This window comes from Daucus carota, chromosome 9 (assembly GCF_001625215.2).
Source record: "Daucus carota subsp. sativus chromosome 9, DH1 v3.0, whole genome shotgun sequence".
Lineage (NCBI taxonomy): Eukaryota > Viridiplantae > Streptophyta > Magnoliopsida > Apiales > Apiaceae > Daucus > Daucus carota.
The window spans coordinates 39,687,591-39,711,434 of record NC_030389.2 but is presented as its reverse complement, the minus strand read 5'-3'; the positions used below and the strand labels follow the sequence as shown (position 1 = coordinate 39,711,434).

The 23,844-nt window shown below is 36.6% G+C and overlaps 2 protein-coding genes across 2 annotated transcripts; both read left to right on the top strand.

Moving 5' to 3' along the window:
• Positions 1-2,183: 2,183 nt before the first annotated feature.
• LOC135149679 (uncharacterized) lies at positions 2,184-4,429 on the top strand. Its single transcript, XM_064085464.1, has 3 exons — positions 2,184-3,448; positions 3,524-3,626; positions 3,707-4,429. Exons 1-3 carry the CDS (start codon positions 2,184-2,186, stop codon positions 4,427-4,429), a joined length of 2,091 nt encoding a protein of 696 aa, XP_063941534.1.
• An 11,016-nt stretch (positions 4,430-15,445) lies between these two features.
• On the top strand, positions 15,446-17,923 carry LOC108201621 (uncharacterized). The gene has a single exon (XM_017369909.2). The coding sequence runs from the start codon at positions 15,446-15,448 to the stop codon at positions 17,921-17,923; it is 2,478 nt and encodes an 825-aa protein (XP_017225398.2).
• The last annotated feature ends 5,921 nt before the right edge of the window (positions 17,924-23,844 follow it).

Sequence of the window (23,844 nt, the reverse complement as noted above, 5' to 3'; positions counted from 1 at the left end):
AAAATAAATGAAAATAAATTGATTTTCTCTTCCGTCGTAAATAAGCCGTCGTAAGTTCGTATAATTATATAAGTAAATCTGTTTTAAAAAAGGAAAATAAATAAGAATTATAAATTTTAATTTTTCGTCGTAATTTAACCGTCGTAAGTTAACATATCTACCTAAATAAAGACAAAAAATAAATGAAAATAAAGTATTTTCTTTTCCGTCGTAAATACGCCGTCGTAAGTTAACATATCTACCTAATTAAAGACAAAAAATAAATGAAAATAAAATGAATTTTGTTTCCGTCGTAAATAAACCGTCGTACGTTCATATAATTATATAATTAAATCTGTTTTAAAAAAGGAAAATAAATAAGAATTATAAATTTTAATTTTTCGTCGTAATTTAACCGTCGTAAGTTAACATATCTACCTAAACAAAGACAAAAAATAAATGAAAATAAAGTATTTTCTTTTTCCGTCGTAAATACGCCGTCGTAAGTTAACATATCTACCTAATTAAAGACAAAAAATAAATGAAAATAAAATGAATTTTGTTTCCGTCGTAATATAACCGTCGTAATTTACCTAACGCATTAACTCCCACCTTCCCACATTAAAATCAAACGGCAGGATATTCATTTTTAAACAGAACTTACGACGGATACGATAATTCCGTCGTAAGTTACCATATATCCCTCAGAAGCTACTGCCTCTTTCTCCCCAACATCATTTCTATATGCTCCTAACCAAAACCAAAAAATATGCTCCTGATCGAATAAATGTGATATAGCAAATTACACTCAACACTTGCATCAATCGTTCTTGTAAGTATTTATTTTCTATCTTTCCAATTAAATTGTAGAAATTTTGATCTTCCATATTTTATTTAGATTAATATAATTTTTCAATATTTGTATGTGGGCTTGTGTGCATATTTATAATTGAAATTTTGTTATTTATTATTCATAGATGTCTCCGGATCGTAGTTGGATCACTAAGCGAATAAAACCCGGTGGATATGGTTTTACGGATGAATATAATGAGGGGGTTAAATATTTTTTGGCATTTGCGCGAAGTAATTCTAGTAAGCCGAATGATCCGAATCTTTTGATTAATTGTCCTTGCAATACATGTCGGAATGCATTATACCAACTCATTCCCGATGTCGAGTTCCATTTATTTGCAACCGGTTTTCTTGAGAGTTATACTATATGGAGCTTTCACGGTGAAGCTAGTGCATCAAGAAATGAACAAATGGATGATCGGGAAGATGTGTTTGACGAGTATGAAATGTTTATGGATGCTATTGGTGGGGGTGCATTTGGAGCGGAAAATAGTAGCCACGAGGACCCGAATGAGCAAGCATCAACCTTCTTAGATAACGTGAATAAAGTTGGTGAGCCAATATACCCGGGCAATCTCAAATATTCTCAATTGAAGTTTGTTACGAAATTACTCCATTGGAAGAATCGCAACAAATGTAGTGATAAAGCTTTTGATGAGTTGCTCCTTTTGCTTGGAGATGTGTTCCCGGATAAACATAAGCTTCCTCTCAACTATTATGCTGTTAAGAAGATGGTTAAACGGTTGAGTTTGGGATATGAAAAAATACATGCATGCGAGAATGATTGTATGTTGTTCTATGGCGGTGATAAAGATCTAAGAAATTGCAAGTATTGTAAATTGAGTCGATATAAAGCTACAACAAATGCTGGGAATAATACTGTTCCAAGAAAGGTTTTGAGACATTTCAAAATCACTGACCGTTTGCAGCGTTTGTACATGTCTACCCGCACGGCTGCACATATGAAGTATCACAAGAACAGAATTGTGACTGAAGGGATTCTCACTCATCCTGCAGATGGAGAAGAATGGAAAGAGTTCGATAAGAATTATCCTGATTTTTCAGCAGAGATTCGTAATGTCAGACTTGGCCTTGCAACCGATGGATTTCCCCCGTACAGCAATGCTACCTCTACTGTTTACTCAGTATGGCCTGTTGTGCTACTTGTGTACAACCTTCCACACACTATGGTTACAAAGGATCCATATATGTTTATGACACTGCTGGTACCCGGGCCGAATGATCCAGGAAAGAATTTGAATGTTTATCTCAGGCCTCTAATTGATGAGTTGATCACTTTATGAAATGTTGGTGTGGAGACATTTGATGCTTCTGCGAAGACTAATTTTATGATGCGAGCAGCCCTATTATGGACTATAAGTGACTTTCCTGGGTTGGGAATGGTTAGTGGATGGTCAACTCACGGGAAAATGGCTTGTCATGTGTGTATGGGTGGAGTTAAAGCTAAACAACTGCCACATAGTAGGAAGTCAAGTTTTTATGGGTTGCATAAGGGGTTTTTAGATAAACGACGAAAAAATCGGATGAAAGGTTGTGTTATTCGCAACAAACTTGATAGTATAACTTTTCCACAACCTGGGAAACCACATTCCAAGGAAAGGGCAATTGGCTTTGGAGATTGGCATAATTGGACGCATGTCACTTGCTTTTTTGACTTGCCATATTGGGATTCCTTGCGTCTTCGTCATTGCATTGATGTCATGCACACGGAGAAAAATGTATTTGATAACATTTTTCACACTATTCTCGATAGCGTAAAAACAAAGGATACCATAAGATCGAGAAAGGACTTGGAAGCAATGGGCATCATGCAAGAGTTATGGCTTAATGGTACACGCAAGCCAAAAGCTAGATATAGCCTAACCCGGGATCAGTTGAAATTGCTATGTAATTGGGTTCATCGAGTGAAACTCCCGGATGGTTGTTCATCAAACTTGAAGAGGTGTTGTAAGAGATCCCAGTTAAAATTTCAAGGCATGAAGTCACATGATTGTCATGTATTTATGCAGAAGTTATTGCCTTCTGCTTTTCGTGAACTTCTTCCAGATGATGTGCATAAAGTACTATGTGACCTATCAAATTTTTTCAAAGACTTATGCTCAACTACACTTCTTGCATCAGATTTGAAACAAATGGATAAAAACATAGCTGGGATTGTTTGTACTTTGGAGACTATATTCCCTCCGGCTCTTTTTGATCCGATGGAGCATCTTCTTGTTCATTTGCCGGAGGAGTGCAGACTAGGTGGCCCTGTCCCAGAAAGATGGATGTATCATGTTGAAAGACTACAAGGCAGAATGAAACATAAAGTAGGGAACAAAGCACGTGTTGAAGGATCCATTGCAGAAAAATACGTATATGAGGAGTTAACACATTTCTGTTCCATGTACTTTGAGTCTGAAGTTGATACAGTGCACAACATGCTAGGTCGTAATATGGTTCATGATATTTCAAGGGATCCAGAAAAACTTGTGGCATTCACATATCCGGTAGAGCCGTTAGGAGCATGTACTGGTTATCATTTAGATCTGAATTCATTGAGTACTGCAGCATATTACATCCTCACTAACATGCAAGAAGTGGCACCTTATATTCTGTAAGCATCTAAACTTTTCATTACTAACCAGCACCATTTAATTTTGTGCACTAACATGTATCGATAACTTTTCAGTATGTTCGAAGCAGAGATTCGCAACCATACTCCACACGTATTGAGTGATAGTGAGATGGATACAATGATGAAGGATAATTTTGCAAAGTGGTTGCAAGTCAAGGTATTTTACTTAAAGTTCACATTATCATATGTTTGACATTATCATATTATCATATTTTTGAAAAGACTATTTCATTTCAGGCACAACACAACAACAAACAGTTGCAATATTTGTTGGGAGGCCCAGCTTCTTATGTGATTTCTTATAAAAGATGTAGGGTGAATGGGTATTCATTCAACTTAGGAAAATCAAGTTCGGGGATACTTGTCAAGGGAAGTTGTTACGGTGATAGTGGAAGCAATTATTATGGAAGTTTGCTGGAAATTCTGAAAATAACATATGGTGGTGGAAATCAAGTGTTTCTAATGAAATGTCATTGGTATGACCATGTTAGGGGCGTGAAGAAAGACAAAAATGGAGTGCTTTTAATTGATCTCAATTCAAAACTGAAAGGAGATGATGTTTACATTCTAGCAAGTCAAGCCACTCAAGTGTACTATGCTCCTAGTGTAAAGAATCCAAATAGTAATATTCATACAATAATCACATGTAGACCTCAAGTGTTAAGTGGAAGAGCTATTGATGCTAACATGGAACCCCTTCAAGAAGATGTGTCAAATACCACACCCATAGAATTTTCTTCAAGGTCGTTATTTGTCGACTTCTCCATTTATGAAATGGAAGATGAACAAGAGCAACAAAATGAAGTGGAAAGTGAAGAAGATGAAGAAAATGAAATGGAGGCGGGGGAGGATCACGAGGAGGAGGATGACGAAGAAGAAGAAGAAGAAGAAGAAGAAGAAGAAGAAGAAGAAGAAGATGGTTATGATAGCATCGAAGTGGATAGTGGAGAAGAATATTGATTGATGTTGTGTTTCTTGCAAATTTTCTATTTTAGTTGAATTAAAATGATTTTCCGGGTAATTTTAGCTACTTTAATTAGTGTTTTTTCACAATTCCATGGTTTTAGCCGATTCCATGGTTTTGGAATCTTACTAATGCTAAATGTGTTGTGTTGGTGCAAGAATATTGATTGATGTTGTGATTCTAGCCAATTTTCTATTTTAGTTGAATTAAAATGATTTTCCGGGTAATTTTAGCTACTTTAATTAGTGTTTTTTCACAATTCCATGGTTTTAGCCGATTCCATGGTTTTGAAATCTTACTAATGCTAAATGTGTTGTGTTGGTGCAAGAATATTGATTGATGTTGTGATTCTAGCCAATTTTCTATTTTAGTTGAATTAAAATGATTTTCCGGGTAATTTTAGCTACTTTAATTAGTGTTTTTTCACAATTCCATGGTTTTAGCCGATTCCATGGTTTTGGAATCTTACTAGTGCTAAATGTGTTGTGTTGGTGCAAGAATATTGATTGATGTTGTGATTCTAGCCAATTTTCTATTTTAGTTGAATTAAAATGATTTTCCGGGTAATTTTAGCTACTTTAATTAGTGTTTTTTCACAATTCCATGGTTTTAGCCGATTCCATGGTTTTGGAATCTTACTAATGCTAAATGTGTTGTGTTGGTGTAAGAATATTGATTGATATTTTAGTTTGATGTATTATAAGCCATCAACACACCTCATTCTGTTACTAAAATGAAGTTAAGTCTAGCTCTATAGCCTCGGCAAACAACGTTCTAATTAGTCAGTGCTGATTAGTTGCAACTTAAATATATATATATATATATTTATAGACCACTGGGAAATAGAACTTTTTATATCTGTCTAGTATCACCTATAATGTTTGACAATATTTCAGGATTGACTGTTCAAAGGCGTTGCGGAATTTACTGGCAATAATGCGTGTGTACTGGCCAGATGGTTGTGTAGGCGCAAAAGACGTTGATAGAAAAAATCCAAACTTTTGGAGTCAGTGCATATCTGAATTCTTAGTAAGTATATTAACTTCATACTTTATATTTTCATGTTATTCTCGAGTGACATATTTAACTTTATTATTGTAGCGCTACAACACATGGGATCCGAGATTTGCCAATGAGGAGGAGGCAAGGGATTCCATACGTAATCACATGCGTGACAACATGCGTCGTACACTGGCTGATGATAAAAGGAGGGCTGATAAAGCAATAAAGGAAAAAGGTGGGACTTACAAGGACCACAGGCCCAAGTACGTGAAACCTGGTGTGTGGTCTAGGCTATGTGAGTACTGGGTATCCGAAGGATTTAAAAAGAAATCTGAAGCTGGCAAGGCTGCCCGGGCTGCAGTCAAAATGCCTCACACTTCTGGCGCGCGTTCATTTGATCATCGTCGTCGGGTATGCTAAGTAATGTATAGAATTAATTAAATATATAGAATTAGTTAATATATATAATTAGTGTCATTAATTTCGTTCCGCGTAGTTACAGGAGTTGATTCATTAAACTTCCTTGTTTGAAAAACAGGATTATATGGACAAACATGGCAAGCTGGATTATACTGTTGTCTATAAGGACTGCCATACCTTGAAAGACGACGAGAGGAAGGGCAACTGGATTACCGAGGAAGCCAAAAAAATCATTGTAAGTATCTGATTTTATTTTTCATTGTAGCACTCATTTTGATTTACAACAAAATTGAATTTCATAGTTATGGGATGTAACCAAGTTTGTTCTCAGGGCATGGTATTATATGTACATTGAACAGCAATATAGTTTACTCCTGTTTTTCTTTTCTTTGTTAATTCCCAGGAGAATGTTTCTCAAACAGCTTCAAAATTTAAAGTATGCCCCAAAAATAAATGAAGCTAAATGAGAGATAAGTGCTTATCACATGGAGAACACTGATATTTTTCAAAAAAATTCTCATATATATGTATTTACTTTAATTTTATTCCATTCCATTCTGATCTATTCTTCTCAACCAAAAACAACAAAATCGGCATTCTTGAATATGATATTATGTGTAATTGAGAAGAAAAAGAAAGAACAATCATAATTTGGTCCCGAACATGAATTGCTGGTATATCTTACTTTCTATCCCGCCACACAGAGAAAGAAGAATAAAATGTTGGTCCAATGTACAGGAGTAATGAGTTCAAGCATCAACTGGTTGTATCATGTATTTAATGACTACTTCATTTCTTTCTATCTTTTTTCTTCAAATGCTCTTCGGCTATCATTAATTTGCTTATTTGGCTTTATAGGTCAATTATACATATAACATTTAGAACATCTCTGTTATATATTGCTTAGTGCAACTCCAACAATCTCTTAAAATATTTGCTAAAAATGATATAATGATTCAGTCACCCTTATTTTCTCCCATTTGATAGTTTTTATGTAACTAATGATGGAGTGAATCATAATTTTAGTGCAAGAGCTTATATTAGTATATGTACATTACTAATTGCTATCTGTCCTCTCTTTCTGCATATATAAAATATGAATGTCTACTTCAGGATTTATTAGCCTATCCCACATTACAAGATGTGTTTATTGATAAGTAATACTATGGATGCATGTGGCATGTTAGTGTTTAGATTGGAATGTAATGTATCCTGATTGTTTAATGATTGATATATCCAAGTTGGTTAGAGGTTAGATTATAACTAATCTGCCTTGCTATATAGATTATCAGTAACTTTCACATTGAGGTCTACCTACCTTGATTTATTTGGTAGGTTATGGTGATACACCTCATCAGTTCATTTTCATTTCTTAGTTTGATATGAAATCTGGTAAATTTGCTTGATATTAGAAAACTTGTAATGGTTTAGAAAAGTCCTTAAAAGTTTCAAGCACGGACAGAGTGACGTGCCTCCAGCATTCACATTAAAATCTCGTGTTAACTCTATTAGGTATAAACTATATAATTTACTTTGCCTGGCATACTGGTAAATGGCTAACATAGATTGAAAGTTATATAATTGCAACATGTCTTAGAGTAACTGATCCGTCACAATGCTCCTTTTTTCTACTCTTTTTGTTTAATAACTATGTGAAATTGTTATATCCAAAAAATCATTGTAAGTATATGATTTTATTCTTCATTGTAGCACTGCTAATTTCAGTATGATTTTTAATCAGATTTTGGTAACCTTTTCTTCTACATAATACTCCTATTTGTATGCAAAAAATCTATTTTTTAGGAGCGGTATGTTGCTATATGTTCAGAGAAAGGGATAGATCCTAAGGAGTCTAACATCCAGACTTGGCTAGAGGCGGCAGGTGGTGCTCGCAAGAACACAATTCTTGGACATCCGCGTATTCGGCCTGCTGATGTTCCAGGTACAGTTTTGTTATATAGTTGAATTGTTTCGCATATAAAATCGAATTGTTTGGTACACATGTTTCTAATTAATGAAACATACTTGTATACATATAGGTCTAGAATTGGATTCATCGCGGCCTCGAAAAGGTGAGGGCTCTGGTAGATCTTCCATGGCTCGCATACAAGATGATATGTTTTTGCGAGTTGTGGATGAGACCCTAAACCAGGCCCGAGCACATCCGGAGGAGTAGACACTCACACCCGAGGAAGTCCAGATTTTAGCAAGGAATGTTATTGGAGGATATTCTGATTTGCCTCAAGACCATCCCACGATGAGAGAGATAAGAAATTCTATTATTCGGGTGGCGATAGAGGTACTGAACAATCTATACAAGACACACGGACCAGGAAAAGCAAAGGTAAATAATTAATTATTGCTCATAAGTTAGTACGTTACAAAATTCTGATGTTAGTACTGCTTATAATCAACTGATGACAAATAGAGAACAAATAGAGCTCTAATAATTACTGCACACTTTAAGTGAAAGATAATTGATAATGTTAATAAAAGATAACTGATAATTGATAATTGATAATTGATCATGATAATCCCTGTTTCACTAACAGGGCTCTAAATAAAATAAAATAATATAATATAAAATAAAAAGAACACACCTATTAGATGGAGAGGATTGTCCTGATTTGATTAACTCTTGTTCCTAATGAATCAATTGCTGGGAACCAAATTTAATCCCGAGTATGTACACATGCATACTCAGGCTTGAGAACAACAAGTTTTAGTTTTAATTTTTCCATCTGATTTGCCAAGTAATTCTTCTAAGATTTATCTAATTTTATAGTCAAATTTTAACTGAGCAGATACAGTGACAGACTGAGCATCCAATATCCATGCTATATTTAATACTTCCACATTACCCAGGCTATTGATAAAATAGACTGAAAAGCATATGTGGTCCAATTTCAGGATACTATAAACAACTTGCAGGTTACTCTGCAACATTAACTTCTTCCTAAATTTTGTTTTTCTCAGAAGCCTAGAGTTCTCTCAGAAATAGCCTCTCCTCATAGGATTCGAGATACATAAGCTGTGTAAAACTCATCACCCTTCCCAGACCCTGCTGAATGATTTTGGCTTGGTTCCTTGTCTGCACTCACACTAGTAGCAATTAGATGGAATGAATGAGAGAATGAAGAATTGATTATTACTAGCCACTACCTATCGAGTTTTTATTCGTTAAAACCAGTTTGAGGTTTTTATTGGTAAGTAAACTTTGTAAAAAGACTATAAAGTATAGAGGAAGGGCGGGTACACTTAATTTCTTATTGAAGCATGTCTAGTGCTAATGATACAGTATATACAGCTAATGATATAAGAGAAGAAAATTAAATTGATGAAAAGTAGTTAAAATATCTTTTAGACTGGATTTATAGAATTTGATTTTAGGTGGCAAACTTGATCCTTGCTGTTTGCTTGGAAAAACAGAGCAACAGACATTCAGTTTGTAAACATTTCAAAATCTTCCCTGTCTAATCTGCACCTCTAGGCGATAGTTATAATGTCAATGCTTGTCAACTGTGATGTGGAATAATAGCTTCTTATCCCGTGAATTAATAGGACTTTAATCGACAAAGCCAGGAAAAATTATGCACCTCTTGACATGATATGTAACTCTGGATCATCCATTTATGGTCCACTCAATTAACTGATATTTCCCTCTGCCAATGTTATTAATATAGGCTATTAGGCTCTTTGGGTATAATTCTGAAGTTCTTTAAAAATCAATAAACACACATCAGTGTGATGTGTAGTTTAGCTATAACTGATTGAAATTACCGGATTCTTTTTATTTATGCCACCATTTAAAATTTGATTTCATAATTACTATATATGATCCTTTAGAAGCAACAATATTAATTAACATTACAACTTTAAAAATATGCCGCTTATGACTTATGATTGTCTTTTCTTCTATGTACAGGGAAAGGCCCCCGCTGAAGATGATGGCAACAATGACAAAGCCAGGGACTTTGACGAGGATTGGAGCACAGAATCTGAAGATGGTGAAACTCGGCCACCACCTAATGTAAGGTCTAAAGGTGGCCCGGTGATCAAGGGCTAATTTCCAGTATATAGTTGGTTGAACCTTGGAAAGAAGTCGAACAAAACTTTTGCTTAACTATGTAGTACTAAGTTTATGGCAGACTTTTGCTTAATTATGTAGTACTAAGCTAATGGCAGAATGATTGGTACTAATGGATGGCCTTAAAGATACTTTTGGCGCCAATGATTGGCCTTTTTGATATAAAAACTTTAGTATTTTATCTAATATATATTTTTTGTGATAATTGATTTTGGATGGAGTTTTGGTTGTATGATATTGGCAGGTTTATTTGCATATAATTTTGTATGCCAGAATAATGGCTGGGAACTGGAAAAACAAAATATTTTATATTAAAGCTGCGGTTATTTACGACGGAAAAATCTGTCACATTTTATGGTTGATAATATGGGCATTGGGGTCCACATGATAAACATACGACGGAATATTTTCGTCGAAGATTACAGTCCTGTGGCTGAACTAACGACGTAAACTTTCGTCATATATTGTCGTTCAGCCGTGTGCCCACGCTTAAAATACGACGGTTTTTTCGTCATATATTGTAGTTGATGAATTGAGCAGCGGGTTCCACGTGGCTGAATTTACGACGATTTTTCCGTCGTAACTAGGTAGGCCCCACGATGTAAATACGACGGTTTTGTTTTGTCATATATTGTGATCTAATAAATTGAGCAGTGGGGTCCACATGGCTGAACTTACGACGGAAGTGATAACTTGCGACACAATTTAAATTACCGACCATTTTTTAAACTTCAGACGCCAGCAAAAACGACGAAAATTTTCCGTCGTAAATGGCACTAATTACGACGGAATAAGTGTTAAAAATCCGTCGTAAATGGCCAAAATTGGTGTAGTGTAAGTAAATTCTCAAATTTTAGACAAAATTTATTTTACAATTAATCTTCTAGGTTTTGATTATAGGCTACTTAGGACTCAAAGGAAACTCAAACATTGGATGGCACAAGATCCGCAATGTATATGATTCCTACTGTCAACACATTGGATTCTGGGTTTTAACCTCAATCTTTTCCTCCATGGTGCTATAATTCCTGATCATCCTATACATCATTACTTATGACGAAGATAAAAAAATGTCCATTCCATTGATTCATCAAAATATTGAGATTGTGTTTTAGGGCGGCCTCCCGGTATGTTTTATGCATTGTATTAGACTTCTTCAAGAATTGGGTAATATTGTTAAAAAATAAAAAATAAATTTGCACAATATTAAATATTTTAATTGGTTTCTTATTAGGAGGGGAAGAAATAGCCTTGTTAGGGACCTTGATCTAGAAAAGTTAAGCCAAGAGGTCAACATGCCTTGTTAGGGACCTCCCACTTGAGCATTTTTGAGAAAACATCTCCAAACTCATCAAAAAGATCTCTTATGCTCAGTACAATTGCGTGCACAAGAGATTTCCGGCCTAGTGATGGACCCATGGCTACTCCATTCTTCTTTGATTGGCCGAAGGGAGACTGTCATAGCTAGAAGAGCCGGCATCTCCCATTGATAAAAGAAAGATTTCAAAAGCTAAAGAAATCTTGGGGTCATGGCAATTAAATATGACTTGGATTTGTTTGGATATAAGCAAGGAGTTTGGTTATAACTTCTTTGCACAAAGAGTATGAATAAGCTCTTTATGACTTGTAAGCCGAAAGTCGGCTAGAGAAGCTTTAGCCAAACAGGGGCTTAAACAGGTGGTTGTGATGCTGTATAGCAACTAGTCTATATATAAAAGTTAAGCTACAAGGTATCTGGAGTATTTTGTATACAAGAACACATGTAAAATATAAATTTATCCATCCCCGGCTCTCGAGAACCCAAAAACAGAACCTCCAAGTAAATTATACAGAGTTCAACTAGAATATAATAATCAAAACATTTTTTAGCTAATTAATATATTTTTCTTATTTTGTATATACAAAAATAAGTTATCATAAAAAGAGAAAATGTCCTAAATAACTAAAATTTTAGTACTGCATGCCCATAATGCCGAGACTCTGTAACACCATCCTTTTTACCCACTGCCACATGCATTTTCTGAATGCGCATACTAGACTTACTGATTCATCTTTTAACCTGGTATATCTACAAAAACAAATCTTCGATTGAACACAAAAAGGGACTGGGTTATAAAAAAAATGGGTTAGGGTTTTATATTTCATCAATCAAATTGAATGTATTTATCGATTGGGTTATGATTTGGGATGGCTTCTATATATTTGTGGGGGTGTATGGTGATTAATAGAGTGGCAATGGTGTTTGTGTAGCTGCTGGCGGCGTCCAGGTGGAGGTATGTGGCGTGTGTAATGGTAGGCACGAGAAATTGCGACCGTGTTGATTGGATATTTCTATTGGGAGTGTATTGAAAGGATGATAACGTTTGGTTGGAGAGGACGGAGATGTGGTGGTTGGAGGCTGCAGGAGACAACGATAGTCTAGAGGCTGTGTGTATCTTTTTGTTCAACTGGTTTGCGACGAGGAAGTTGGCTTTGCCACAGTGATGTGCAGAAAAGTAACAGACGACATGTTGCAGATCGAGAAGGCTGAGATAGGGAGCTGGTGGAGGTGGGTTTGCAGGAAACCACCTGTGCAAATAGAAGAAAAGTAGTAGTAGCATACGTATAAGGTGTATGCGTATTTGTCTATTATTTGATGTATTTGCGCATCCATCAGATGCGTGTACGGAACTAGTTGAAAAGATATATGTAAAATAGTTGTATAGCTGCAGGCAGATTTCCAACACTCGCAAATGAGAGATGCGTAATTAACATATACGCATGATCAAAATGCGTGTTTAATTAGTTATTTTGGACACCAGTTCATTCCGTTGTTATTTTGGACACGCTTTCTTTAAATATAGTTAGATAGGGCCTTCACCCTCATAAAAATAGTTTATAAACTTGGTGTGTAACAATGATTGCATGATGTGATATTAGGGCCTTCTTGTTTGCAACATTCCTAACGTCACTTGTAGCTCTAGTGACCAGTAAGCAAACCGAAACGATTCACATGCCTTTCCCACCTTCCGGAGCATCTGTTTCAGCTGAATTCACAGATTTACCAGCCTTCACGTAAGTGGAGTTTTTGTTTTGCACAGTACAATTAATGCAAATGTTTCTTGCCTATGACCCTCTACCAACATGGATTTTTCTTTATCTTTTTTTTTTTTCAGATATTCGTCAACAGCCCTTTCAGTGACTCGCTTCTGCAGCATAACTACTACCATTTTATCTTAATCTACACTCATGAAACGTTCTGGTACATCAATAAAGTTGATATCATGTGTTTTCGCCGTAGATGTGGTAAGCAATGGAAATATATATTCTATATCCCTACACTGTTATACGACACCATGTATAATAATTAAATAACCATTGCATTAATTTTGTGCTCAGCTACTCTTAGGGATTTTAGCGGCAACTGGAGCCTCAGGTGAAGTAGCCTACTTAGGACTCAAAGGAAACTCAAATGTAGGATGGCACAAGATCTGCGATGTCTATGATTCCTTCTGTCGACACATTGGATTCTCGGTTTTAACCTCAATCTTTTCCTCCATGGTGCTAGTATTCCTGATCATCCTCTACATCAGTACTGTATCACGAAGATAAACAAAATGACCACGCCATTGATTCATCAAAATATTGAGATTGGTCGTAGGCTCCCTGTATGTTTTATGCATTGTATTACTTTTCAGGTTCTTGTGCAGCGTGTGTGACTCATCTCTGTAAGGACCTCAGTTTGCATTAATTTTTATGTAATTAAGCTGTCCATGAGTCATACATGAATGTATTTTAACTTCTACACCGCCAATTTTTTTTATTGAACACCATATTCTCCTAAAATTTGAATTGAGTTCAAAAACCAACCGGTTGCTTTTATGGGTGGTGGCTTTAGTTGCCGACTTTTGACCAGTTTTCCTGTAATGAAGCTAAGAGAGATTGGTGTTAGGGCAGGCTCCCTTTATCTTTTATGCATTTCATTACTTTCCATGTTCTTATGCAATACTACTATCAGTGGCGGAACCAGGATTAATTTTGACCCCGGGCTGAACTATTATTGAAATTTCAGCAAAAAAATTAAAAGTAAATATGCATACCTTAATTGGTTAAGTGGTGACATCTTTACTGTTTTTTTTTAGAAAGGAATGGATGACAACTGAATTCTACGATCTGAATTCTACGATTTTGCATATTTTGATAGCGTTGTAAGATAACTTCATCATCTATGTCTTTAAATATGGTCTTCTCGATATAAACCATCATGTTAAGTGGGCTATTTATATATATATATATATATATATATATATATAATCATTTTTAAATTTCTCCCCGGGCTAAAAATTTAAAATAGATAAATTATACTTATTATTTTTTTCTCAGCCGGGGCTGGCGCCGGTGCTAGCCCCCCCTTGGTTCCGCCCCTGCTACTATGTGACTCACCTATGTAAGGACACTAGTTTGCATTAATGTTTATCATAACTAGGATGCCCATAGTTATTCTTCAAGCTAAGAGAGAGGTGGGTGCAAGTTATATTATCTCCATGCAAACTCAAAAAATGGATAGGGAATTTTGGTTTAAAGATGTTTGCAAAATATTATGGTTTTGATATCTATCAAGTAGCACTATGAATGTTGAAGGTTGACTAGACATCACTACAACACATCCTGCTTTTTTTGACGGCCTTCTTTTGACGGATTGAGCTGGAACCAAACCATTTGACGGAGCCGACCTTATGACGGACAACTTTAGACGGCTCAAGGACATCCGTCCAAAGATATATATTATATTCATTTTTTTTGGCGCTTGACATATCATAATTCTGAAACAAGCAATACTTTTGACTGCCCGTTGACAGTCCGTCTAATGTTAGGAACAAATGACGGATTCTGTAACATCGTCAAAAGCTCCAGAAGTTTAAGAATTAAAAATATTCTATTGTCATCCAATACTTTTGACAGCATGTTGACCTTTAGTCAAAAGGTCCATTCTTCTGACGAAGTTGAGATTGCTGTCAAAAGCTCACCTAATGCTATTAATACACTCACCAACAAAAACGGATATAATATTCTTGTAAGTATCTTTGGACGGATTGTCCGTCAAAAGGACCGCCTGACTTATATTCCTACTGCATTTCAAGCTTCTGTCTTCTTTTTTCAAATTTGTTCCTTCATTCCATTTTCTCTCCTTTTTCAAAGTTGATGAGCTCCGACCATAACATATCCTGAATCAATGTGAGTATTATTTTTTAGTCCATATTTCATTTTATTAGTGTGTAATTTATGTTTTATTAAGTATATATATATGTATGTATCTCTCTTTAGGTTTATATATGGGTACATTTATGAGAAAGTATGAATCTCTAAGATATGTGTAATTTTTGTTAGGATTAGCATTATTATGTGCAGATTTATCATTCTTATAAAAGTAGATGATGATTTTTGCTTTTATTTGGTGTAAAACTATATTTTATGAATTAAATAGTGATTCTTACATAAGTATATAATCCATGTCATATTGTAGATGTCAAATGATCGTAGTTGGATCAAGCGAAGAACTAATCCCGGTGGATATGGTTGGACCGATGAATATTGTGAAGGTGTCAAATTTTTTTTAGCATTTGCACAAAAGAATTGCAAGCAAGCAAATGGTGAAATTAGTTGTCCATGTAAAACATGTAAAAATATGCACTTCAAGAGCATTGAGGATGTCGAATTTGACTTGTTTGCCACCGGTTTTCTTGAGAGTTACATTGTATGGCATTTTCACGGCGAAACAAGTGGGTCAAGAAATCAACAAATGGATGTCGATCATGAAGATGTGTTTGATCAATATGAAATGTTGAGGGATGCTTTTGGTGTACAAGATCAAAGTGGCCCCGAGGAGCCGAACTCTGAAGCAAGTACATTTTACAATAATTTACACAATCTCGATGCTTCTATATATCTGGGAAATACCAAATTCACCAAGCTCACATTTGTCATGAGACTATTGCACTTTAAAAGTCGTCATAATTGCAGTGATAGAGGATTTGATGAGTTGCTAAGTCTTATTGCTGAAGTGCTGCCCGAAGAGCACACACTTCCATTGAAGTACCAAGACATCAAAAAGATGGTTAAGAAGTTGAATTTAGGCTACGAAAAAATTCATGCATGTGAGAATGACTGCATGTTATTCTATGGTGATGACAAAGATAGTTCATATTGCAAGTATTGTGGAGTTAGTCGATACAAAGTTGCCAAAGAGGGTGGGAGTAACACTATCCCAAGAAAGATTTTGAGATATTTTTCACTCACAAAGCGTCTACAGCGGTTGTATATGTCTTCGCATACTGCTGAGCACATGAAATGGTACAAGAACCGAGTGGTCACTGAAGGGGTTCTTACTCACCCGGCAGATGGGGAGGAATGGAAAGAATTTGACCAAAATCATCCTGATTTTGCACAAGAGATTCGCAATGTCAGGCTTGGCCTTGCAACAGATGGATTTCCCCCTTATAGTAATGCTACTTCGAGCATTTATTCAGTTTGGCCAGTTGTAATTTTTGTGTATAATCTTCCTCCTTCTATGTGCATGAAGGATCCATACATGTTCATGACACTACTCGTACCTGGGCCAAATGATCCTGGCAAGAATCTTAACGTCTATCTCAGGCCTTTAATTGATGAGTTGATACAGTTATGGCAGATTGGTGTAGAGACCTATGATGCTTCAACGCAGACCAATTTTATGTTAAGGGCGGCTTTGTTATGGACCATCTCAGACTATCCGGGTTTAGCCATGGTTAGTGGGTGGTCAACCAAGGGGAAGCTAGCTTGTCATGTTTGCATGGGAAAAGTCAAAGCTAAACAGTTACCTCATAGCAGGAAGAGCAGTTTCTATGGATTGCACAAGGGGTTCCTAAATAGACGTCCACGTCGTCCAACAGGTTTTGTTGTACGGAGAAAGTTTGCAGAGTTAAATTTTCCACCACCGGGAAAGCCTCACAGCAAAGAAAGGGCAGATGGATATGGGGTTACACATAATTGGACACATGTCACCAGTTTCTTTGATTTGCCATATTGGGATACATTACGTCTCCGTCATTGTATCGATGTGATGCACACAGAGAAGAATGTTTTTGAAAACTTTTTTCACACTGTGATAAATGGTTCAAAATCAAAGGATACCATAAATGCAAGAAAGGATTTGAAAGCACTTAACATCATGCCAGAGTTGTGGCTAAATGGCACTCGTAAACCTCGGGCTAAATACACCCTTACTCGAGAGCAGCTCAAACTCCTATGTGATTGGGTTAGTCAATTGAAATTGCCGGAAGGTTGTTCTTCAAATATTGCAAGGTGTTGCAAGGTAGCAAAATTGAAGTTCCAAGGGATGAAGTCACATGATTGTCACGTATTTATGCAAAAGTTGTTGCCTTCTGCTTTCCGAGAACTTCTTCCGGATGATGTCCACAAGGTACTTTGTGACCTGTCTATTTTTTTTAAGGGATTGTGCTCGAAGGAGTTACTTGTATCTGATTTGGTGAAAATGCAAAAAAACATAGCGGGCATAGTTTGCACTTTAGAGACCATATTTCCTCCAAGTTTATTTGATCCAATGGAGCATCTTCTTATTCATCTAGTTGAGGAATGTAGACTTGCCGGGCCTGTCCACAAAAGGTGGATGTATCCGGCTGAAAGATTGCAACGTAGAATGAAGCAGAAAGTGGGGAACAAAGCACGTGTTGAAGGTTCCATTGCTGAACGGTACACACATGAAGAACTTGCACATTTCTGTTCTATGTACTTTCAGTCTTCAGTCCAAACACATCATAACATGTTGGGACGTAATGAGGTAGTAGAAGATAGCACTCGCAATCCAGAAAGTTTGGAGGCTTTTACATATCCAGTAAAGCTCAAAGGTGCATTCACTAGTTATTGTTTGGATGAGAATTCACTGAAAGTTGCAGCCCATTATGTGCTAACCAACATGTCTGAGGTATCACCATATATTACGTAAGTGTTCAAATTATTTTGTCAAAATTCATTTCTATGTTCTTTAATTATGAAACATGCTAAATGTTGCAAATTTTTAGGATCTTTGAAAATGAGGTACGTAGTCGAACTCCTTTATTATTAAGTGATGCAGAGATGGATATATTGCTCAAGAATGAACTCCTTATATGGCTGGAACAGAAGGTAATATATTTTGCTAAATTTGGCCACATCTTATATGGCTCCTGTTTTCTAGTGTTTTTTAGAATTTATGTATGTGCACAGATTTAATTGCTAGTCCATGTTCCTTAAATGTATTTGGAGCAGAACAAGCCAAAAATTTGCAGTAAAAAATAGTTCTCCGCTATTTGATCCTTTTTAGTGTGTTTTTAGAGCATTTTACCTAATTTAGCCACTAACAAGTATGAACATATAAAATATCCGTTCTGGAAACATTTTTGTAAAGCATAATGTAACATAAATGTAATTCGATAACTCAACACATCAAAAGACAGGAAACAATACGTAAGTATAATACAGGAATCTACAGGTTGGAGATTCGATACGAACAGACAAAGACAATCAAGATATCTGAGACGAGCATCCGTCCACTGGAAGAAGTTCATTTACATGTTCAAGCCTCAGTGAAGAATAAAGTTCAATATGTTTCTGCTATCAAGATTGCCTGAAGATCAAGTATCAAAGACCAGAAGATTCCAGTATATTTAATTTGATTATTTATAATCAAATTTATCGAAGCAACATCTAACCCGGAATGACTGATCAAGTATATTATCAAGTAAAGAATTCAAGGGATTATTTCAGTTCGAGTCGTTCGTGAACCAGACCAGTGCACAGGACGTCAGGACGTACGAAAGTATTCAATGGATTCGATCAACGAATTAATTGATCAAGTCAATCGAGCTGCTCCAGGATTTATTGCCAAAGGAAATTATTAATTAGATATATATATATATATATATATATATTAATTGTGAATTATTTGAGTTTAAATAATTCAAGTAATTAACTTAACACAATTAATTGTATATATATGTATATTTAATTATTGCACAAATGAAAGACCTGTAAAAATGTCTAAGTACATCACAGGGAACTCAGTTGCATTTAGGCGCAAACTTTGACCATGAAAAGTCAAAGCTTGCGCTTCATACAAATGCACAAGACTTATGTGCTAGAATTTCTAAGTATGATACAGGGACACAGGGGAACCGCTCTTGAGCGCAACCTTTGACCAAGTCAAAGGTTGCGACTACAAAAGTTCATCTAGCGCAAGTTCACTTAAAAGTTTCTAAGTCACAGGGGTTCACTTCCTGAAGGGGCGCAAAGTTTGACTATGTCAAAGCGCAAGGTTTGACTTAGTCAAAACTTGCGCTTGACAATCAACTCTGTTTTGTGGCTAAGTGGAGATGTACACTCTCATCCTCCTGTATGGCGCAACCATTGACTAAAGTGGCGCCAAGTTTGACCACAGGTGTGTATACATGCATTTTGGGGCGCAACTTTGATATATATATATATACTCACATATATGTATATGAAAGTGGCGCCACTCCTAATACATTCTGTGTTAGATTTATTTTTGTAAATCTAAGTCGTCATGGACGAACTCGTTAACCATGGTTAGTTGTTGGAAAGTCTATAAATAGGGCTTTGTGTTTTCATTTGAAAACAACTACACACTTTGTAAGTGCACACACTATACACGTTCTCGAGAGTTCAATTAGAAGATCGTATTTATCGAGAGTTTGTAATAGAGTGATTGTAGTCTCTGCAGCCGACACTTGTGTTGGAATTTGTAGCACCCGAGGATTATTTCTAATATAAGAATATTCCCCGACTTGCTGGAGTTATTTATTTACGATTGATTTAACATGGACTGAAACAGATTATCCGCAATTAAATTAGATCGAAGAAATTGGTACGACGTATTCAACCCCCCCCTTCTACGTCTGATTGGACCTAACAATTGGTATCAGAGCTTAGCTGATCGATATACAGATCTGAGATCCGTAACCAATCTGAAAAGCTAGCTGTCCGTACAATCGTAATTTTATCTGATAACAATGTCGACGCACAAGTTAGGAATCAAAGTACCTCCATTTGACAAGGATGACTACAACAACTGGAAGATGAAGATGTTGCTGTACATCAGAGTTGCTAATCCCATGTTCATTGGGATTCTGGAAAATGGTCCATTTGTGCCTATGAAGATTATTCCTGAATCTGTTGAAAATGGTGTTCGTATTCCACAGAAGTCTGTTCCTAAAGAGAAAAGTGAATACACTGACACTGATAAGGAATATGTTGCACAGGATCATAATCTGCAACTCATAATTGTTGAATCAATGACCAAGACAATGACACATCTGATACTAAGTCTGAAAACTTCAAAGCAGATGTGGGACACTATTGAGGCATTGATGGAGGGATCTGAAGAAGTCAGGGAAAACAGATACGATATGCTAATTGCCAGATATGAAGCATTTCAGGCAATACCTGGAGAGAACATTTCTCAAATCTACGAGAGGTTCATGTTGTTACTGAATGAACTCACCCTGCATGGAAAGACTTATCCACAGAAAGAGATTAACAGAAAGTTCTCATTTGTGATGCCACCCCATCTAGTTGTAAAGACAGAGACCATCCGGGAAAGAAGCGACTTCAGGACTATGACTTTGGAAAAGCTGTTTGGAAAACTGAAGACGTTTGAGATGGAACTTGAACAGAGAAAGATCATATATGGTGGTGGATCAACAGAATCCAAGAGTATGGCCTTACAGAAGACCACTGCACTGATTGCTGATCAACCATACTTTGGTTATCAACAATTAGTTGAATATGGTATCAATGATCACACTGTTGCTCAGAGTGATTGTTCATCCATCAAAGCTGACTATCCTTCTACCATTACTGAGATTGTAGAAGCTGAAGTTGATGAAGTTTCTGAAGAACCGGAGGATGAGTTCTACACTCAAGAAGAGCTGGAGCAGCTGGAAGATAAGTCAATGGCTTATATGGCTGCAAGGTTCAAGCATATCAAGTTCAGGAAGAACCCCCGGTACAAGAAAACTTCAGGGAACAAGTTTCAGGGTAAAGGAGGATACTCAGGCTCAGGGTCAAAGACTACTGGCAGTTTCAAACCAAACATGTATGACAAGAGCAAGGTCAGATGCTACAACTGCAATGACTTAGGGCACTTTGCAACAGAGTGCAGGAAACCCAAAGCTGCTCCTGTCAGAAGCAACTCATATGATAAGAAGAATTCTTATGAGGATCTGAAGAAAGAGAATGAGAAGCTGAAAGCTAAGTTGGAAGCAATGGTGGCCAAGCACAAAGGAAAGGCTTACATTGCTGAGGGAAAAAGCTAGGATGACACAGATTCTGATGATGAACCTGTCCAGAGCAATTATGCATTTGCATTAATGGCTGACACTGTCGAGGAATCTCCATCTCAGGTATCTCCTGAAATTTCTGTTGATGACATGACTACTGCTGATTATAAAAAGACTATAAATGAACTAGGTCAAGAGATGTATAACTTGCACACTAGTTTATTAGCTTCAGAATCAGATAACAGTAGTCTTTCTCTAAAGATAGCTAAACTTGAAGAAAGAGTAGATGAATTAGCTTTAGAGAAACTCATAAACACTAACCTTAAAGATAGAATTGAATATCTAGAGAATAAGGAGAAGTGTAGTGCAGAAATTGAGGAGTCTCTTAGGTCTCAGATTGCTGACCTAGAAACTAAGCTTAGGGCCTATCAGAATTCTGCCTTTCTACAGAAAGAAATCTTGGATAGTCAAAGGGTTGATAAGAAGGTTGCTATTGGCCTTGACTATAGTTCTTTGGAAAGAGCTAAAAGAAAGAAAAGAAAAGAGAATGAAGGCATATTTGTTTCAGCAGGAACTGAGAATGCTCCTGAAGGAACAAATATACCTAAAATTCTGAAGAACACCAAGACCCCTATCTTTAGAATGGCACAAACAGAACCTCTGATAGAAGAAGATCTTGTAATCAAAGAAGAGTTGAAAAATGAGGAAGTTGTTAAGCCTCAAGTAAAACAGGAATCACAAGATGTACCTTCTAATTCCCATGTCAGAGATGACTCAGATAAAACTGGATTAGGAAGTACTAGTTCCAACAAAAAGAAGAACAACAGGAATGGCAAGTTAGATCCTAAGAACACCAACTCTAGGAATTCTAATGCTAGAAAGGTTTGTAATAATTGCAATTCTACTAATCATCTTACTCATGCATGTAAAGTGATTAAAGTAGATAATTCTGTTTCTAGCATGCCTAATACTGTTAACATGAATGCTGTTCATTTGCCATGTGGTAGAGTAGGTTGCATGCAATGTGCCATGAATATGATGTCTGCATGCTTTACCATGTTGAATGCATCTTTTTCTGCACCATCTGCCATGAATATGAATATGCCTGCACCTTCTGTTGCCCCTGTGGCAAAGACTGCTAGTCCTTCTAAGAAGAAGGAAACTCCCAACTCCAAGTCTAAAAGCACTTCTGCTAAGACTACAAAGGAGAAGAGTCCAGTCATCCCTGAACAAGCACATGTTAAACCAGTTTCTGTTGATAATCCTGTTTCTACTAAATCACCTGGACCCAAGAACGTCTGGGTACCAAAGAAAGTTTAATCCATTTGTGAATGCAGGGCACAGGAAGGAAAAGAAAAGTTGTGTGGGTTCTTGATAGTGGTTGTTCAAGACACATGACTGGTGAAAGGTCCCTGCTCACAGATGTGGTGATGAGAACCGGCCCAATTGTAATCTTTGGAGATGACAGCAAAGGTTTTACAACGGGATATGGTAAGCTGAAAGTTGGAAATGTCATAATTGAAGATATCTCTCTGGTGGAAGGACTCAAGCATAATTTACTAAGTATCAGTCAGTTCTGTGACAAAGGATACGACGTAATCTTTCAGAAGGAAGTTTGCTTAATCCAGAACCGGAAGAACAAGGATCTTACACTCCGTGGTGTAAGAAAATCAAGTTTGTTTATAGCCGACATAGACTCAGCAAGTAAGGGGGAGGTCAAGTGTTTTTACACCAAAGCCTCTGCTGATGATAGTTGGTTATGGCATCGGAAGCTCTCACACTTGAACTTTAAAACTATGAACTCTTTAGTCAAAAGGGAACTTGTGAGAGGATTGCCACAGAAAGAATTCTGTCAAGAAGGACTCTGTGATGCATGTGAAAAAGGGAAGTCAAAGAAAGCATCACACAGGAGCAAAGGCATGACTGACATTGGTTCACCCCTTCAACTGATTCATATGGATCTGTTTGGACCAGTCAACATTCCTTCTATATCAAGGAAAAGATATGCTCTTGTGATCGTCGATGACTACTCAAAATACACATGGGTATTATTCTTACATTCAAAAGATGAAGCAGCACTCGTCATCATTGATCATATCAAGAAGATTGAAAAGGAAGCAGATCTGCCAGTAAGGGCAATCAGATCAGATAATGGAACAGAATTTCGTAATGCTGTTCTTAATGACTTCTGTACTGATAAGGGCATCTCTCGTCAGTATTCAGCTCCAAGGACTCCACAACAAAATGGTGTCGTAGAAAGGAAGAACAGAACCTTGATTGAAGCAGCAAGGACTATGATTAGTCAATCAAGACTTCCAATCTATTTTTGGGCTGAAGCTGTAAGCACTGCTTGCTACACTCAAAATCGTACCCTGATTAACAAGGATTTGGATAAGACTCCTTATGAAGTAATGGCCAACAGAAAACCATCACTAAGTTACTTTCATGTGTTTGGTGCAAAATGCTTTGTGTTAAAAGAAGAGCATCTGGGAAAGTTTGATGCCAAAGCTGAAGAAGGCATTTTTCTGGGTTATTCTTTGGAGTCTAAGGCCTACAGGGTTTATCTGATCAATGACGACAAGCTGATTGA

What these genes read in the sequence shown, in the direction of transcription:
- LOC135149679 (XM_064085464.1), top strand. Translation starts at nt 2,184, where the DNA reads ATGCGAGCAGCCCTATTATGGACTATAAGTGACTTTCCTGGGTTGGGA. An exon ending in GAAGTGGCACCTTATATTCT is followed by an intron (nt 3,449 to 3,523) that starts GTAAGCATCTAA and finishes ATAACTTTTCAG; the next exon opens with TATGTTCGAAGCAGAGATTC. An exon ending in CAAAGTGGTTGCAAGTCAAG is followed by an intron (nt 3,627 to 3,706) that starts GTATTTTACTTA and finishes ATTTCATTTCAG; the next exon opens with GCACAACACAACAACAAACA.
- LOC108201621 (XM_017369909.2), top strand. Translation starts at nt 15,446, where the DNA reads ATGTCAAATGATCGTAGTTGGATCAAGCGAAGAACTAATCCCGGTGGA.